This window comes from Bubalus bubalis, chromosome 2, assembly GCF_019923935.1.
Source record: "Bubalus bubalis isolate 160015118507 breed Murrah chromosome 2, NDDB_SH_1, whole genome shotgun sequence".
Lineage (NCBI taxonomy): Eukaryota > Metazoa > Chordata > Mammalia > Artiodactyla > Bovidae > Bubalus > Bubalus bubalis.
This window is the reverse complement of record NC_059158.1, coordinates 46,543,751-46,562,530: the sequence shown is the minus strand read 5'-3', so window position 1 is coordinate 46,562,530 and position 18,780 is coordinate 46,543,751. Positions and strand designations below refer to the sequence as shown.

Below are 18,780 nucleotides of genomic sequence, written 5' to 3'. Positions count from 1 at the left end.
GCCAAAACACCAATACTTTGGCCACCTGATGAAAACTGACTCATTGGAAAAGACCCTGATGCTGAGAAAGATTGAATGCAGGAGGAGAAGGGGATGACAGAGGATGAGATGATTAGATGGCATCACCAACTTGATGGACATGAGTTTGAACAAGCTCTGGGAGTTGGTGATGGACAGGGAAGCCTAAAGTGCTACAGTCCACGGGGTTGCAAAGAGTTAGACATGACTGAGCAACTGAACTGAACTGAACATGTCTTGACAACTCATTTCTTTTCATCACTGAATAATATTCTATTATCTGGTTGTACTCCAATTAGTTTATCTGTTCATCTACTGAAGAACATCTTTGTTACCTCAAAGTTTTGGTCATCATGGATAAAGCTGCAATAGACATTTGCTTGCGAGTTTTTCTGTGTATGTAAATTTTCAACTTTTGAGAGGTAAATATCATGGAATACACTTTCTGGATCATATATTGGGACTGTTTTGTTTAAAAAAAAGTAAAGTTAAAAAAAAAAATCAGTCTTCCAGAATGGCTATAACATTTTTCATTATCCTCACCAGCAATGAATGAGAGTTCCTGTTGCTGCACATCCTTGCCAGCTTTTGTTGTTGTCAGAGTTTCATAGTTTTACTGTTCTAATAAGTCTGCAGTGATATTTCATTATTTTAATTTGCAGTTCACTGATGAGATGTGATGAAGGACATCTTTTCATATGTTTCTTTGCCATTTGTATATCTTCGTTAGCAAGGTGTCGTTAATGTCTTTGGTCTATGTTTTAGTTGGGTTGTTTGCTTTCAGATTGCTTAGTTTTAACAACTCTTGGCATATTTTAGATATTGTTGTTGTTGTTTAGTCCCTAAGTCATGTCTGCTTCTTTTGCAACCCCATGGACTGTAGCCCACCAGGCTCCTCTGTCCATGGGGATTTCCCAGTCAAGAATACTGTAGTGGGTTATCATTTCTCTCTCCAGCGTTTTTTCCTGACCCAGGGATCAAAGCCATGTCTCCTGCTTGGCAAGCAGATTCTTTACCACTGAGCCACCTCGGAAGCCCTTATTTTAGACTGCAGTCACTTATTATACATATCTTTGGCAAATATTTTCTCCCAGTTTGTGCTTTGCCTTCTCATTCTGTTTACACTGAATTTTGCAGAGCAGAAGACTTTAATGTTAATGAAGTCAGCTTATGATTTATTTCAAGCAGCATATCTTTGTTGTTACATCTAAAAAGTCATCAAAGTACACAAGGCCATTTGGAGTTTCTTCTAAGTTATCTTCTAAGAGTTTTGTAGCTTTACATTTTACATTTGGGTCTATGATCCGTTTTTGGTCAATTTTTCTGAAGACTGTAAGGTCCGTGTTTAGATTCTTCTTGCCTCAGTTTGTCTTCATTGGGTGCATATTGTCATTTCCTCTGAATATTATGATATCATCTTGGAGGCCAGATGGAATAAGAGCTAGATGGTGGAGGGTGGTCATGGGAACTAGTGGGGAGTGGCCAGCATTTTACTCACTGTCCAATTGCTAAAGGAAATCCAGGTCTTTTAGAACTGTGGCTATGAACACCAGTTTGGGAAAATTTTTAAAGATTTCAGAGATATCAGAATATCAATCAGAAAAGTATTCTCTGGAAGTATTTGTTCTTAATTTGTTATAGAGCAACTAGTTATAGAAAAGCGGATCTCAGAGCTGAACAATAGAACACTTGTGATAATGATGATGACAGATGTTTGTTGAGAACACACTGTTTTTATAAGGCCAGAGTCTTCCAGAGACTAATACCTGTGCCAAATGGTTCATATAGTTATCTAAGTAGATGAGCACAGCAACCACAGAGACATATTTAAAATTAAAATTATTAATCTTTTAAAATAAGTGAATCTCAAAGAGCTTGTGTATTTGGCTCAATGGTATACAATCAGTGAAAGGCAGAATAGAGGTTCCAAATGTGGCAGTTTAATTCAAATCTGCACTAAAACATGTTCCCTGTACTGCTTTGGTAGTAGAGCACTTGATTTCTCAGCAGTAAATGAGACTACTTATAAAAACAATACTCAATTATTTGGATTGGGATAACCTCAATCATTGATTTGTTCAAGTTCTTTAATTTATAATCAGAAAATTAGAGATCAAAGAAGCAAAAGGTTTATAAAGCACAGGATTCTGACACTTTTTTTATTCAGAACTTGCCTACTTTACCCCAAAATTTTCTAGTATTACTTTCCTTAAGTTTGCCAATTTCTCTCTTAACACCAAGTATTTACTAATGGGCCACAGCTATAAATGAAAATGATTATGCATTTTTGGGGTAGTTTTTGTGTTTGAACCCCCCAAAAGTGTGCAAAGCATTTACCTGTAAATAAGGAATCACTTTACAGAGGGATTGTCCGAAGAACCAGGTCTCAGTAATGTCCACAACTAGCGTGGCTGGAAGGCAGGTGATGGTCACAAGCACGTCGGCCAGAGAAAGGTTGACAATGAAGTAATTGGTCACCGTCCGCATGTGGTGGTTCTTCCACACGGCCACACAGACTGATTTGGAAAGAGAAAGGGATGTTCTCTGTTATGGACTGAACGTCCACGATGTGGAAGGTGCAATGAAACAGAAATTCATATATTAAGATCTTACCCCCTCAAAAGAATATGGGGTACCTATACACAAAGGAATATTACTCAGCCGTGAAAAAGAATGAGATTGTGTCATCTGCGGCAACACGGATGGAACTAGAGATTATTGCATTAAGTGAAGTCAGTCAGATAAAGACAAATAATACACAATATCCATTATATGTGGAAATCTAAAATATGACACAAATAGATCTGTTTTTGAAAAAGGAACAGGATCACAGACATAGAGAACCAACTGGTGGTTGCGGAGGAGAAGGGGGCTGAAGGAGTGATGGCCTGGGAAGTTGGGATTAGCAGATGTAAGCTTTACATGTAGAATGGATAAGCAATAAGATCCTACGGTATAGTGTGCATGCATGCACAGGCGTGTCCAACTCTTTGCGACCCCATGGACGGTAGCCCGCCAGGTTTCTCTGTCCATGGAATTTTCCAGGCAAGAGTAGCGGAGTGGGTTGCCATTTCTCACTCCAGGGGATCCTCCCAACCGAGGGATCGAATCCACGTTTCCTGTGTCTCCTGCATTTGCAGGTGGATTTTTTAACCACTGAGCACCTGGGAAGCCACTCTTACTATATAGCATAGGGAACTAGGATCAATATCCTCTGATAAGTCATAATGGAAAGTAACATATATATGTCTATGTAAATATAACTGAATCACTTTGCTGTATTGCAGTAATTAACAAAACATTGTAAATCAACTATACCTCAATTAAAAAAAAAAAAAAAAGGATCCTGACCCCCAGTGTGATGGTATTAGGAAATGGGCCTTTGGAAAATGAGCTGGTCATGAGGGTGGAGGCTTTGTGAAGGGCATTAGGTCCTTATAAAGGGAGCTAATATAAGGGATCTCTCCTTATATAGAGAGATCGTTTACCTCTTCCACCACGTGAGGATACAGCAAAAAAAATGCCTGTCCTTAATGAACCAGGAAGTGGACTCTGCCCAGACACTGAAGCTGCCAGAGCCTTGACCTTGCACTTCTCAGAATCCAGAACAGAGACACTAACTTCTGTTGTTTATAAGCCATTCAGTTCACAGTACTCTGTTACAGCAGGATCAACAGACTAAGGCAGGAACTAAACAAAGAAAATTGGTCTGGTGAGGGAATACTGTCAAGCTGACTAGTACCCCTGCAATTCCACAAATAAATATTGCCAAAGGGAGATAATTTAAGGCTGCTCTGTGTTTGCACTGAAACAGTGTGAATTCTCAATATATGCTTAAAATCAGTTCCCTTACCTTGCAAGGCATTTTTCAATGGCTCATATGGCTGTGTTTATTTTACTTGATTTTGAATTTCATTTTCCAGAAATTAAAGAACAATCTTTGATTTATCGTTTTATCCCCTCAGTGGGCAGCATGTAGTAGATACTCAAGAAATATTGATATTTGCTGAATTGAGATGAATAAAGAGCTGCTATTTTTCAGTGAACTGTGGTGTTGCCTCATCCATCATATTGACCCATATCTGCTCCCAAACTCTGCCTTTAGGACTTATAAGAGATGAAGACACTTAAAGACAAAAGTCTACAATTATTCAGTCCCTATTATTGCCAGATATTGAGATGGATAGTTCATACCCTTGAGTTATTTAATCTCAATGACAATCCCAAGGAAATTCATCATTACTGATGTTTTGTATATTATAATGTCATTGACACACAGGGCTTTTGTGGAACTTGTTGGGGACAAATGGCTTATAAAGCAGGGAATCACCATGACAACTGGGCTTATACACCAAGTGAAGTGCTGGTTGTTCCACCGCATTGGTTACCTTCTTTTGTGAATGAAAGAGTTATTTAAAAAAATGAAAGAGTTATTTTTAAAAAGTACATCTAAGTTCTAGAAACGCCTTCCTTTCTACTATGCTTGTTGGCCTCTAAACTTTGCCTCAGATAAAACATACTCTCACAGCCAAGCCTCCCTCATTTTCTCAGAGCATCCCCCTCTTTAAAATGCATGCTGTGTCACTAAGCTGCTCCTTATGGAAAGAGCATCCAGTTCCTTGATTCTCTGTCCTCCCTCTGATGTATCCAAAGGTTACATAATCACTGGCCCCAGAATCATATAGGTATAAGCATTGCTACCCACATCTGTTGATGGATTTACTTCACGGAATGTAACTAAGTAACTGAATTTACCTGGAGCATCGTTAACCTGTCAGAACTGTCATCCATGCGCCCAAGTGATGCAGTGATTGGTAACCTTCCGTAGTGAAGAAATAAAAGCGTATTTTGTTACATTTGAGTCATTTAGTGAGGATTTCTTTTTGACAATTATGTGCCAGTTATTATGAGTGTCCTATGTTGAAAAAGTCTTTTACTAGTTCCTGAAGCTGAAATTACACTCCAGTCACCAACAGATGCTCATGTAATGAAATATCTGAATTTCTGAGGATTTAATTGTGAAAACTTCACATCTTCCTCCAACTCCAGCATGTAAGCACCGAAAGCTCAAGAGAGCTTTGTTAGGATAAACTGTAGTCTTTATTGTCTGAAAATGCTGCTGCTGAATCATTTACTTCTCAGAAATGCTTGAAACACGCACACACACATAAACCCATCTTATCAGTTGACTAACACATTATCATGGCTTATTATAAGAAAACTGAAAAAAAAAATCACACTTCTGATACTTGGTCAATAAATGGTCCAAATGGGATCTAGAAAAGAAAATAAGACTTGAAAAATACAATCAGTTCTAGTTTGACTCCCAATTCTCCATATTTTGAGGGTGAGAAATGGCAGTGATAGGAGGCCAGTGTTAATGCGTGACATCTAAGCAATGTGAGAGCAAGTAGGTCACGAATAAACACTTACATTTCCTGTGTCCTGTTATAAACAATTTAAATTATTAACTAGTTAATCTCCATAATAACACTATAAAGTGATTACTATTTTTGTTTAACATGTGGAAAACTGATGCAAGGGAGGTTATGGAATCTACCTAAGGATGAATAGCTAGGAAATGCTGACTTTAGATTCAGTCTTATACAGCGTGCATACCATTCTATTATGTATCAGCACCTATCAGTGAAACAGAAGGTGAAAGGCAGCTGTCTGCCTCTCTTTAGCAAGACTCTAATGCATGTCCATTGAATTCTAGAGTCGGAGATCATCAGTTTAATCAGATGCATAAATCAGCTCTGCAGCATTCCTGATTCATTTCTGCTTGCACATTTTTAATAGCGGGGAATTTGCAACTTAGGGCTGCCCTGGAGGCTCAGTTGTAAAAGAATCATTGTGCCAATGCAGGAGACCTGAGTTCAATCCCTCAGTCAGGAAAAGCCCCTGGAAAAGAAAGTGTAAACCTACTCCAGTATTCTTGTCTGCGAAATCTCATGGACAAGGGAGCCTGGCAGTTTACAGTCCATGGGGTTTCAAAAGAGTAGGACATGACTTATGGACTAAACAACAAAAGCAATGACAATTTATGACTTGCTTGAGCCCTTGGCTTCTATTTTGTGGTGAATTTACCTACCAGCAAGTTCTTATTCATGTTGAGTTGATGTCTGTTTCCCCTTCAATTCTGTTCATGGGTCCTTTATTCGTTTCTGGAACCCAAGGAATAAACTTACCTCCTTTTTTTACATCATACCTGTATTAATTTCCCAGAGCTACTTTATAGTACCACAGGTTGGGTGGTTTAAAGCCATAGAAACGTATTTTCACAGAATTCTGGAGTCAGAAGTCAAAAATCAAGGTCAGGAGGGTCATGCTGCCTCTGAAACTTGTAGATAATTCCTTCCTTGCTGCTCTCATGGCTTCTGGTGGTTGGCTGTTAACATGGCCTTTCCTGGGTGCAGCTCTGTACATCCAGTCTCTTTCTCCTCCATCATCACATGGTCTTTTCTCCTGCCTCTCTGTATCCACATGGCTCTCTCCTGACAAGGACACCAGTCCTATTGGATTGGGGGCTCACTGTACTCCAGTAAGAATACTGAAGTGGTTTGCCATTCCCTTCTCCAGGGGACCACGTTTTGTCAGAACACTCCACCATGACCTGTCTGTCTTGGGTGGCCCTACATGGCATAGGTCATAGTCCCATTGAGTTAGACAATGTTGTGGTCATGTGATCAGATTGGTTACTTCTCTGTGATTATTTTTTCAGTCTGTCTGCCCTCTGATGGAGAAGGATAAGAGGCTTATGGAAGCTTCCCAGGGCTGGCTGTGACTGGTGATGGAAGTAAAGTCCAATGCTGTAACAGCAATATTGCATAGGAACCCGGAATGTTAGATCCATGAATCAAGGCAAATTGGAAGTGGTCAAACAGGAGATGGCAAGAATGAACATGAATATTTTAGGAATCAATGAACTAAACTGGACTGGAATGGGTGAATTTAACTCTGATGAGCATTATATCTACTACTGTGAGCAATAATCTCAGAGGAGAAATGGAGTAGCCATCATAGTCAACAAAAGAGTTTGAAATGAGGTAATTGGATGCAATCTGAAAAAAAAAAGACAGAATGATCTTTGTTTGTTGCCAAGGCTAACCATTCAATATCACACTAATCCAAGTCTATGCCCTGATCAGTAATGCTGAAGAAGCTGAAATATACAGATTTGACGTACTCCTTTCCCAATTTAGAATCAGTCTGTTGTTCCATGTCAGGATTTCTCAGGAGGAAGGTCAGGTGGTCTGGTATTCCCATCTCTTGAAGAATTTTCCAGTTTGCTTTGATCCACACAGCCAGAGGCTTTGGTATAGTCAATAAAACAGAAGTAGATGTTTTTCTGGGACTCTCTTGCTGTTCTGATGATCCAGTGGATGTTGGCAATTGGATCTCTGGTTCCTCTGCCTTTTCTAAATCCAGCTTGTACATCTGGAAGTTCATGGTTCACCTACTGTTGAAGTCTGCCTTGGAGGATTTTGAGCATTACTTTGCTAGTGTGGGAGATGAGTGCAATTGTGTGGTAGTTTGAACATTCTTTGACATTGTCCTTCTTTGGGAATGGAAAGAAAACTGAGCTTTTCCAGTCCTGTGGTCATTGCTGAGCTTTCCAAATTTGCTGGCATATTGAGTGCAGCACTTTCATAGCATCAACATTTAGGATTTGGAATAGCTCAACTGGAATTCCATCACCACCACTAGCTTTGTTCGTAGTGATGCTTCCTAAGGCCCACATGACTTCTCATTCCAGGATGTCTGGCTCTAGGTGAGTGATCACACCATTGTGATTATCTGGGTCATGAAGATCTTTTTTGTACATTTCTTCTGTGTATTCTTGCCACCTCTTCTTAATATCCTCTGCTTCTGTTATGGCCATATAATTTCTGTCCTTTATCGAGGCCATCTTTGCATGAAATGTTCCCTTGGTGTCTCTAATTTTCTTGATGAGTTCTCTAGTATTTCCCATTCTCTTGTTTTCCTCTATATCTTTGCCTTGATCACTGAGGAAGGCTTTCTTATCTCTCCTTGCTATTTTTGGAACTCTGGATTCAGATGGGTATATCTTTCCTTTTCTCTTTTTCCTTTTGCTTCTCTTCTTTTCATAGCTGCTTGTAAGGCCTTCTCAGACAACCATTTTGCCTTTTTAAATTTCTTTTTCTTGGGGATGGTCTTAATCACTGTCTCCTGTACAATGTCATGAATCTCTCTCCATAGCTCTTCAGGCACTCTGTCTATCAGATCTAACCCCTTGAAACTATTTGTCACTTCCATTGTATAGTCATAAGGGATTTGATTTAGGTCATAGCTGAACAGTTTAGTGTTTTACCTTACTTTCTTCAATTTAAGTCCGAATTTGGCAATAAGGAATTCATGAACTGAGCCACAGTCAGCTCCTGGTCCTGTTTTTAATGGCTGTACAGAGCTTCTTCATCTTTGGCTGCAAAGAATATAATCAATCTGATTTCGGTGTTGACCATCTGGTGATGTCCATGTGTAGAAACTTCTCTTGTGTTGTTGGAAGAGGGTGTTTGCTATGACCAGTGCATTCTCTTCACAAAACTCTGTTAGCCTTTGCCCTGCTCATTCTGTACTCCAAGGCCAAATTTGCCTGTTACTCCATGTGTTTCTTTATTTCCTACTTTTGCTTCCAGACCCTATAATGAACAGGACATCTTTTTTGGGTGTTAATTCTAGAAGGTCTTGTAGGTCTTCATAGAACCATTCAACTTCAGCCTCTTCAGCATTACTGGTTGGAGCATAGACTTAGATTACTGTGATATTAAATAGTTTGCCTTGGAAACTAACAGAGAATATTATGTCATTTTTGAGATTGCATCCAAGTACTGCATTTCTGACTCTTTTGTTGACTATGATGGCTACTCCATTTCTTCTAAGGGATTCTTGCCCAGAGTAGTAGATATAATGGTCATCTGAGTTAAATTCACCCATTCCAGTCTAGTTTAGTTCACTGATTCCTAAATTGTTGATGTTCACTCTTGCCATCTCCTGTTTGACTACTTCCAATTTAACTTGACTAAAGATTATGACTATGCCTATTTCCCAAAACTTAATTTCTCTGGTTGCAACATTTACAGATCCTTCATACATGATAGCAAGATTATCCCTCTCATGGCCCTGGTCTCTTTATTGAGAAAATGCTGATGATAACCAGCAATTCTTTTTAAATGAACTAGCTATTTAGAACTGAGCACATCTTTAGGGGCACATCTCCTCAATTTGGGTTGAACAAATATCCATTATTGTGTTAATTTATTCTTTGCCCCATTCAAAATATTAAAGATACAATGGAAACACAGCCTTCTCCTCATAAGACATCAAAATTATACAGAGTTAAAATCATCGTCTTTTCCTATATTCTCACACCCGGACTTTACACTTCTCTGAAGTATAGCATTCTTCTTTTTTCTCCTCTGTAACCTATGTTTAAAATCCTCCAAATATCTCTTATGTCTAAAATTGTCTTTCTATTCCCACCACAATTACCTGGTTAGATTGTAATAGCCATTAGCTAAAGCATTGCAATGACCTCCCTGCACCTGCTCTCTGTACTTCTGTCCACTTTATCCATTGGTACCATTCACATCAGTTAGATTATCTCTTTTGTTTCAACAGGAGTCTCTCCTTTCCTTCAGGATTAAGTGAAAAATCCTCAGATAGCCATTCTACCACCCAGGTCTTGTTGAACTTTCCCTTATGTCTTGCAATGCTGTCCATACTTCAGAGCTACAGGATTAGTTAGATATTTCACTTTATATCAAGCATGTTCCATGTCAAAGTGTTTGCTAATGCCATTCCTCTATTTAGAAGTGACCACATTCCATTTCAATCCCATATTAAACTTAACTAAATACTCAGTCCAGTTCAGTTCAGTCATGCCCGACTCTTTGCGATCCCATGAATTGCAGCACGCCAGGCCTCCCTGTCCATCACCAACTCCCGGAGTTCACTCAGACTCATGTCCATCAAGTCAGTGATGCCATCCAGCCATCTCATCCTCTGTCGTCCCCTTCTCCTCCTGCCCCCAATCTCTCCCAGCATCAGAGTCTTTTCCAATGAGTCAACTATTTCGCTAAATACTACTCCCTAAAAAAAAAAAAAAAAAAAGAGAAACAAAAGCCAATGAATCAAATGATAGAGTTGGTTTCATGAAATTTCTTTTACTTAGTCTAGCTCAACATGTCTTCTTTCTCTTTTGAAACTATATTACATCATAAAAAATGAAATAATGCCATTTTCAGTAACATAAATTATTTTGACCTACATATTATCATACTAAGTGAAGTTAAGGAAAGACAAATGCCATATGACATCACTTCTATGTGGAATCTAATAAAAATGATACAAGTGAACTTATTTTAAAAAACAGAAGCAGACTTACAGATCTCAAAATCAAACGTACCGATACCAAGGGGAACCTGGGGAATGAAGGGGTGAATTAGGATATTTGGATAACATACACTCACTACTATACATAAAACAGATAAACAACAAGGACCTACAGCATAGCACAGGGAAATCTACTCAGCATTCTGCAAAAACCTATACACACATGTATAAATACAACTGATTCATTTTGTTGTACACCTGAAGCTAACACAGCAATGTAAATCAAATATACTACAATAAAATTTTTTGAAAAGAAAAAAGCAGTTTAAAATAAGGAAAAAAAAAACATTACTTGTACCTTTCCTGATCATGAATCATATTCTAAAATTATTATGGACTATTCTGGGTTTTGCACTTTTTGTTGTTATTTTCTTATTGATACAAAGACTCCTTTTCAATTTGAGCTGGGCTTTTTTTTCTCTTATACTTCTTGGTTTCAAAAGCCTTTCTCCCAATGCAAACACTGCCTAGAACTTTCTTTGCAATAACTAAATATTCATAACATTGCTTTGTTCATACACTTACAGTGTGTTACTGCCTTGGCATTATAAAGAATCATGAGGTTCTTTAAAAGATGAGGAAAAAACCCAGTGGCTGAATGGAGCATTTATTTTCCTCATTTCTTTTAAGTAAAGTCTGACACCTGACAGGGAACTTGGCTGCCTGTCAGTTATTTTCCTGGCACTCAATTCCCCATATACAGCCTCCTGATGAGCCTTGGTAGGTCTGAGACATGAACTTGGTACTGTTTTTGAAACTGGTTCTCTGAATGATCATGATCCACCAACATTAAAGTTAGTTTGTGATTAGTCTGCACTTAAAAGTCAGCCTGCATTAACCAGGAAGAGGTGAGGGATGGTTGTACACATGGGGTGAGAGGGGATAGCAGAAGGTGGGGGTGTGGACTGAGTGAAAATCTATTAATACCTCTAACATGGTTTTTTTTTTTTTTTTGAAACAGATTTTTTGAGATGCAGAGGTGCATGAAGATAAAAGTCCATTTATTCCTTTCTCTTTCATCCCTCATCTGGTCCATCATCTCTTCTTCTGTAAGAATCCGATGGTATATAGCTTGCATCTTTTCTCTGCATTACTGACAGGTGGAACATGACTCCAGCTGTATGACAGCATCTGTAGCCAGTGATGTAGAGGGGGATTTAAACTGTAATATAGAGATGCCTATAAGAAGCCAGTGCTTGTAATTGGATGGGCCAAACGAAAAGAAAGTATTAACACAAAAAGCCCATTGCAACTTTAATCTGCATTTATGGTGAACTGGCTTTTGTTTTAATAACCATCAGACTATACATGGACAAAGTTAATTTATCTCTCCAATCAGTCCTTGCACTTGGACAAATTTCAACTACAGTGATACAATGTTAATCTGTTGGTGAGACTGCATCTTTTATTAAACATATATGTAGGTCTTGAACTATATATGTCAACTTGCAATTGATTATGATATAAAGAGGAGACTGTATATAATATTATATATTATATACAGTAATATATAATATATATAATATATAATATATAGTAATATATATATTATATAATATATATATTATATACAGGAGACTGATAGATAATTAGGATGTTATTGTGAATCTTGAAAGATCTGCACTAAATATTTCAAATTATTTTAAGCATTTTCATATTTATTTAATTTTTCAACATTAAAAAAATATATAGGTGTTATGCTAACTGAAATAAGCCAGACACAAAAAGACAATGATTATATAATTCTACTTATGTGAAGTACTTAGTCAAATTCCTTAAGACAGAAAGAAAATGCTATTTGCCAGGGTCCTGGGGGAGGGAAGAGTGGGTTATAATTGTTTAAGTAGAAAGAATTTTAGTTTTACGAGATGAAAAATGTTCTGGAGATACATAATGATGATGATTGAATGACAGTATCGATGTACTTACTGCCAATGAATTGTACACTTGAGAATGGTAAAGTGGTAAATTTTAAATTATGAATGCTTTATCACAATTTTAAAAATCACTTTCCATGAAAAAAAGTAGTTATAAAAAATGGGAAACAAAAGTTTTGACCCAACAATGTGAGTAAGTGAATGAAAGTCGCTCAGTCATCTCCGACTGTTTGCAACCCCATGGAATAGTCCATGGAATTCTCCAGGCCAAATGCTGGAGTGGGTAGCCTTTTCCTTCTCCAGGGGATCTTCCCAAGCCAGGATTTGAACCCAGGTCTCCCACATTGCAGGAGGATTCTTTACCGGCTGAGCCACCAGGGAAGCCATCAATAACATTCCTCTAAAATCCTAAGCACAGAATGAAAATTCTAGGGAACAATCTTAGTTGCTCATTTTATGATTTTTAAAAAATTCGTGAAAAGCTAAAAGAATGAATCAGTACCAATTTTTAATAGCTGTGCTAAAGATAGTCAACACATGATTTTTAAAGATATAATTGAAATTATTTCTTTGTGAAATCAAAGTGCTGTTTGTAGTAGGTTGTGACATTGTAATTTAGATAGTGTCTTAATGAATAACTATGCAATTTCTGGATTTTTCTTTATTTAATGTATATACGAATGCATACTGATGTGTAACATGACAATTTCTTGATTGTTATTTGTTATATTACACATATAAAACATGTCAGAAAACAACTTAAGCAATATTGTAATTCCACCGTTTGCCACAAAGTGTCAGTGAAAGACTTCGAAACTGCTCACACTGTCACTTAAGAGATGAGTTTGAAACATTACATGCGTTGTAATATTCTTTATAATATAAAAATAAATAGACTTGTTTCAAGTGGGATTTTTCTAGATGAAATCTTTAAGAAAGAATAAATTGGCTAACAGGAATCCCAGGTCGCCCAGCTTTTAAGAAGACTCCTGCCAATGCAGGAGAGACAAGAGGTGCGATCTGTATCCTTGGGTTGGGAAGATCCCCTGGAAGAGGAAATGGCAACGCACTATAGTATTCCTGCCAGGAAAATCTCATGGGCAGATGAGCCTAGCGGGCTACAGTCTCTGGGGTCTCGAAGAGTTGGACATGACTGAGTGCACGCACACACACACACACGGCTAATGTCTTTTAAATCAAATACTTAAATAAATGAATGAATCAAGATGAAATAAAACGTTTCCTAAATGAAAAACAACAACAAAAAAGCAATTGAATACACATAAAAGATAGCATCTATTTAACTCCCATGAGGAATCTATCTTTTTTTTTCCCCCTTTTTAAAATTTATTTATTTTAATTTTATTTTATTTTTAAACTTTACAAAATTGTATTAGTTTTTCCAAATATCAAAATGAATCTACCACAGGTATATATGTGTTCCCCATCCTGAACCCTCCTCCCTCCTCCCTCCCCATACCATCCCTCTGGGTCGTCCCAGTGCACTAGCCCCAAGCATCCAGTATCGTGCATCGAACCTGGACTGGCAACTCGTTTCTATCTTGAAAGCAGGAAAGGAGTCATCCAGAATCATTACTGTGGGCAGATTTATGAAATAGGAGAGACTATTGGTGTTGTCCGCAGAGGGTAAAACCCCCGAGATACTTTCCTCTTTCTCATATTCATTACACCTCACCCCCCTGGCATTGGTCCTCTTTCCTGTTGTTAGTTTTGCTTCCTTCACTTCCTGGGTAAACACACCAATAATTCCTGACTCAACCTCCCATCTCCACCCACACGTCCGGGATGGCTATCTGTGAATCTGTCTGTGCTCAGAAGAGCAGCAGGCACAGGTGCCACTTCTTTTCTGGCAAGTCTGATGGATGGGACACTGACAAGAAGCACTTCTGTGGTGTGAAATGCATCCCCAATGGTTCTCTAACATTAAGGTAAAGAAAACTTCAGAAAAGTTACTATAGAATCACAGACAACAATGTTTGCATTGTATTTCAGTTTCTGTTTCCTCAAGAAAATATAAAAGTCTGCAATCTGACAAATATTTTCTCATTCAGTTCAGTTCAGTTAGGTTGCTTAGTCATGTCCAACTCTTTGTGACCCCATGAATCACAGCACGCCAGGCCTCCCTGTCCATCACCATCTCCCGGAGTCCACCCAAACCCATGTCCATTGAGTTGGTGATGCCATCAAACCATCTCATCCTCTGTCATCCCCTTCTCCTCCTGCCCTCAATCTTTCCCAGCATCAGGGTCTTTTCAAATGAGTCAGCTCTTCGCATCAGGTGGCCAAAGTACTGCAGTTTCAGTTTCAACATCAGTCCTTCCAATGAACACCCAGGACTCATCTCCTTTAGGATGGACTGATTGGATCTCCTTGCAGTCCAAGGGACTCTCAAGAGTCTTCTCCAACACCACAGTTCAAAAGCTCAGCTTTCTTTATAGTCCAACTCTTACATCCATACATGACCACTGGAAAAACCATAGTCTTGACTAGACAGACCTTTGTTGACAAAGTAATGTCTCTGCTTTTTAATATGCTGTCTAGGTTGGTCAAAACTTTCCTTCTAACGAGTAAGCGTCTTTTAATTTCATGGCTGCAATCACTATCTGCAGTGATTTTGGAGCCCAGAAAGATAAAGTCAGCCACTGTTTCCACTGTTTCCCCATCCATTTGCCATGAAATGATGGGACCAGATGCCATGATCTTAGTTTTCTTAATGTTGAGATTTATTTTTTTTCTCTGCTGTCTAGAAATTTATTAAGTTGCTAAGCTCTCTCTCCCCCTTAGTGATCCCCTAATTTTCTTATTTTTTTTCTTCCTTATTCTCTTGTTCTCTTCTCCAGAAGAACTTTCTCAACTTTATTTTCCAATGCTTCTGTGGAATTCTTCATTTCTGCCCTTGTATTTTTTCAATTTCTGGGATCTCCTTTTTGTTCTCTGATGGTGCTTTGTTCTTTAGACTCCTATGTATCTGTTAATTCTTAAATTTATTTTTAATTGGAGGATGTTCACTTTACAACATTATGTTGGCTTGTGCCATACAGTGTGAATCAGCCGTAAGTATGAATGTCCCCTCCCACCTGAACCTTACCCCACACCCCCACTCCACCCCATCCTTCTAGATTGTCACAGACTCCAAGAGTGAGCTCCCTGTGTTATACAGCAACTTTCCATCAGCTATTTATTTAACATATGGACTTCTCAGATGGTGCTAGTGGTAAAGAATCTGCCTACCAATACAGGAGATATAGGAGACACAGATTTTATCCCTGGGTTGGGAAGATGCCCTGGAGGAGGGCATAGCAACCCACTCCAGTATTCTTCCTTGGAGAATCCCATGGATAAAGGAGCCTGGCAGGTTACAGTCCATAGGGTCGCAAAGAGTCAAACATGACTGAAGGGACTTAGCAGCACACAATGTATATTTTCAGTGCTACTCTCTCAAGTTGTCCCACTCTTTCCTGTCCCCACTGTGTCCACAAGATGGCCCTCCATATCTGCATCTCTATTATCCTGTAAATGGGTTCATCAGTATCATTTTTCTAGATTCCATATATATGCATTATTTAGTTTTCTCTAACTTGTTTCACTCATTTAACAGACTGCAGGTCCATCCACCTCACCACAACTGATTCAAATATGTTCCTTTTTACGGCTGAGTAATATTCCATTGTATATATGTACCACAACCTCTTTATCCATTCATCTCTTGATGGGCATCTAGGTTGTTTTCATTTGTATTGTAAAAAGTGTTATTGCAAATAGTGTTGCAATGAACAATGGGGTACAGGTGTCTTTTTCAGTTATGGTTTTCTCAGAGCATATGCCTAGTTGTAAGATTGCTGAGTCACATGGGAGTTTTATTTCTCATTTTTTTTTAAAGGAATCTCCATACTGCCCTCTATATGGCTGTATCAATGTATACTCCCACCAACAGTGCAAAAATTTTCCTTTTCCTCCATATCCTCTTCAGCTTTTATTGTTTGTACATTTTTTGATGATGGCCATCTGACCAGTGTGAGGAGATCCCTCATTGTAATTTTGATCTGCATTTATCTAATAATGAATGAGGTCATTATTTTAACAAAGGCAGTAATTCTCATGTTAACGCCAGTGAGGTAGTATGGGGGAATAATTGTGATACCACAATTAGTAAGTCATTGGGAAGGGATTTAGAAAGACAGTATCTTCACATGGGCACAAATGTACTAGGAGAAACCACACAGAAGAAGGACTATGCAACAGAAATGCAAGGCTGATAATAATTCACAAGAATCAAGTCCAAAGGAAATTCTTCAGAGGGCCAAGTGGGAAGCCAGCTTGACTTCCAATGTCTGTGAGAGGTCGGGGAGAGCTCAACTACTGAGGATAACAAGGCTCTGTACTCAAGGTGCGAGAGACCAGAGCATCCTAATGTTAATTAGTATCCTCAGGCCTTTGAGGCTGGCCTGGAGGGAAGGTGAAGGGGAAGGAAGACTCCAGGGTCTCAGCATCTGCAGTTCTGTTAATGGCTACATCTAGTAGACATCAAAGGAATTTGTCTGGGAGTCGGTATCAACTTCTTGGTTATCTGTGTCTTTTTACTCATTTCAGATAAATCACTATGTTCATTCCCAGGGCAGCCTCTCAAAATTCCATCTGGATCTCTACCCCATTCTCAGAGCTCTTCAGAGACATACGGTCAGTTCTCATCTTTGGCCCATTTGCGCTAATTAGGACACACAAGTAATCTATCCTTTGCCTGACACTTGAATTCTATTTGTCTTACTGCCTGCAATAAACTTAAATTTTGACCTCCTTTGTAGAAATACTTTCCCTTATTCATTTCATGTATATCTTTAATCCTCTTGCATTTTTTGTCCATGCTCTTTCCTTCTTTGTTATTATTTACACTTACAACTTCAATTCTCATCTCTAGGAGACTAATTTCCAAAGTTTTAATGCCAGTTCTTGGCTCAGTCTTGCTTTCCATACCATAATTTCTTTCTTTTTTTCTTTTTATTTTTTTAAATATAAATTTATTTATTTTAATAGGAGGTTAATTTCTTTACAATATTGTATTGGTTTTGCCATACATTAACATGGATCGCCACAGGTATACACGTGTTCCCCATCCTGAACCCCCCTCCCTCCACCCTCCCCGTACCATCCCTCTGTGTCATCCCAGTGCACCAGCCCCAAGCGACCAGTATCATGCATTGAACTTACCATAATTTCAAATTTCATTTTTTCATCTTTTATATATTTTGCATTTACTTCACACTCAACTAATAAAGCACTTAGACACTTTCCCAAAGATTAGGGAGAGTCACTAAAAGATTTTAAGCAAGAAAGTGACAAGACTCTCTTTCTGTTTTTTCAAAGTGGGGGACTGTGGAAATTATATATGCTCTTAAACTGGAAGCAAGGGAGCCAATTTTTAGACTTTTTAGAATTCCAAGGAAAAGATGAGGACAAAAGAATGCTGAAAACAAATGAATTTAAGAAATAATAATGAAGTTGAAATATAAAGGCATGGTGAAGAATTAGATATGAGGATGAAGAAGGTGAAAAGAACTGAGGATGATCACCCAGTAAGTTGCTCAGCAGGTAGGGAGATCTTATTGTTCACCTTATTGCTTATGGGCTATGAAACAGAAGAGAATGAAGTGGATACATTTGGAAGTAGAGATAGAAGATGAAAAATTCCATTTTCTTTATGTGAATTTGAAACATTTGTGAGTTATTTTGCTATCAAAATATTCAAAAGGGATATTTTGGTATTTGGATTTATGGGTCTATATTTCAGAAGCTGTATTTCAGTTACAGGTAAATATTTGGAATTCATTGGATTAGTGATAAAGATTAAAGACAGTTGAGCAGATAAAATTAACCAGGGTTAAAAATAGAATCAGAAGGGGAAGACCTGTCATGTTCAGAGAATTATGCAATTTCAACCAGATACTCTTTATTGGCATATATCCAAAGGTGCCTTTTTCCTTTTTGAATACTATTATAGTACTGAGCAGTACATCAGTTTTACTCTAAGAAAACAGTTTATATTTCTGGTTATGACAGATAAGCTTGTTACAGAGCAAAGCTCCCATCTGAAACAGCCAGGACAGTCACACATCTCTTTACAACACTGAAAGCTTCCCAAGCAGTGAGGACTTAAAGGGACAATGTCCTGGAGAAAAGGAAAGAAGACGTTCAGCATCTCTTTTCTTCGCAAAGCTCTTGGCAGTTTGCAAGAATCAGCTGACTGAAAATAAATGTAGCAGCAAATGAAGTGAGAAGTTGAGCAGGAATTTGAGCAGACTTCTTGAACAGAGGGCAATCTTTGTAGCTCAGGATCCATCAATGCGGTAAACAAGCCTGGCTTTCAGTGGCAACCCGAAAGAGCAAACTCTAGTAGAGATGAGTCTGAAGGAGACAAGCTCCCCTGAAGCCCAGCTACAAATGCCTTCACTTA

At 38.4% G+C, this 18,780-nt stretch overlaps 1 protein-coding gene across 1 annotated transcript in view; it reads right to left on the bottom strand.

Moving 5' to 3' along the window:
- The window catches only part of HCRTR2 (hypocretin receptor 2), a 110,493-nt gene that overhangs the window by 36,501 nt on the left and 55,212 nt on the right, over positions 1 to 18,780 (bottom strand). The window contains exon 2 of the mRNA XM_044931851.2: positions 2,356 to 2,534. Coding sequence (XP_044787786.1) covers positions 2,356 to 2,534 — 179 coding nt within the window. The remainder of the gene's footprint in view (positions 1 to 2,355; positions 2,535 to 18,780) is intronic.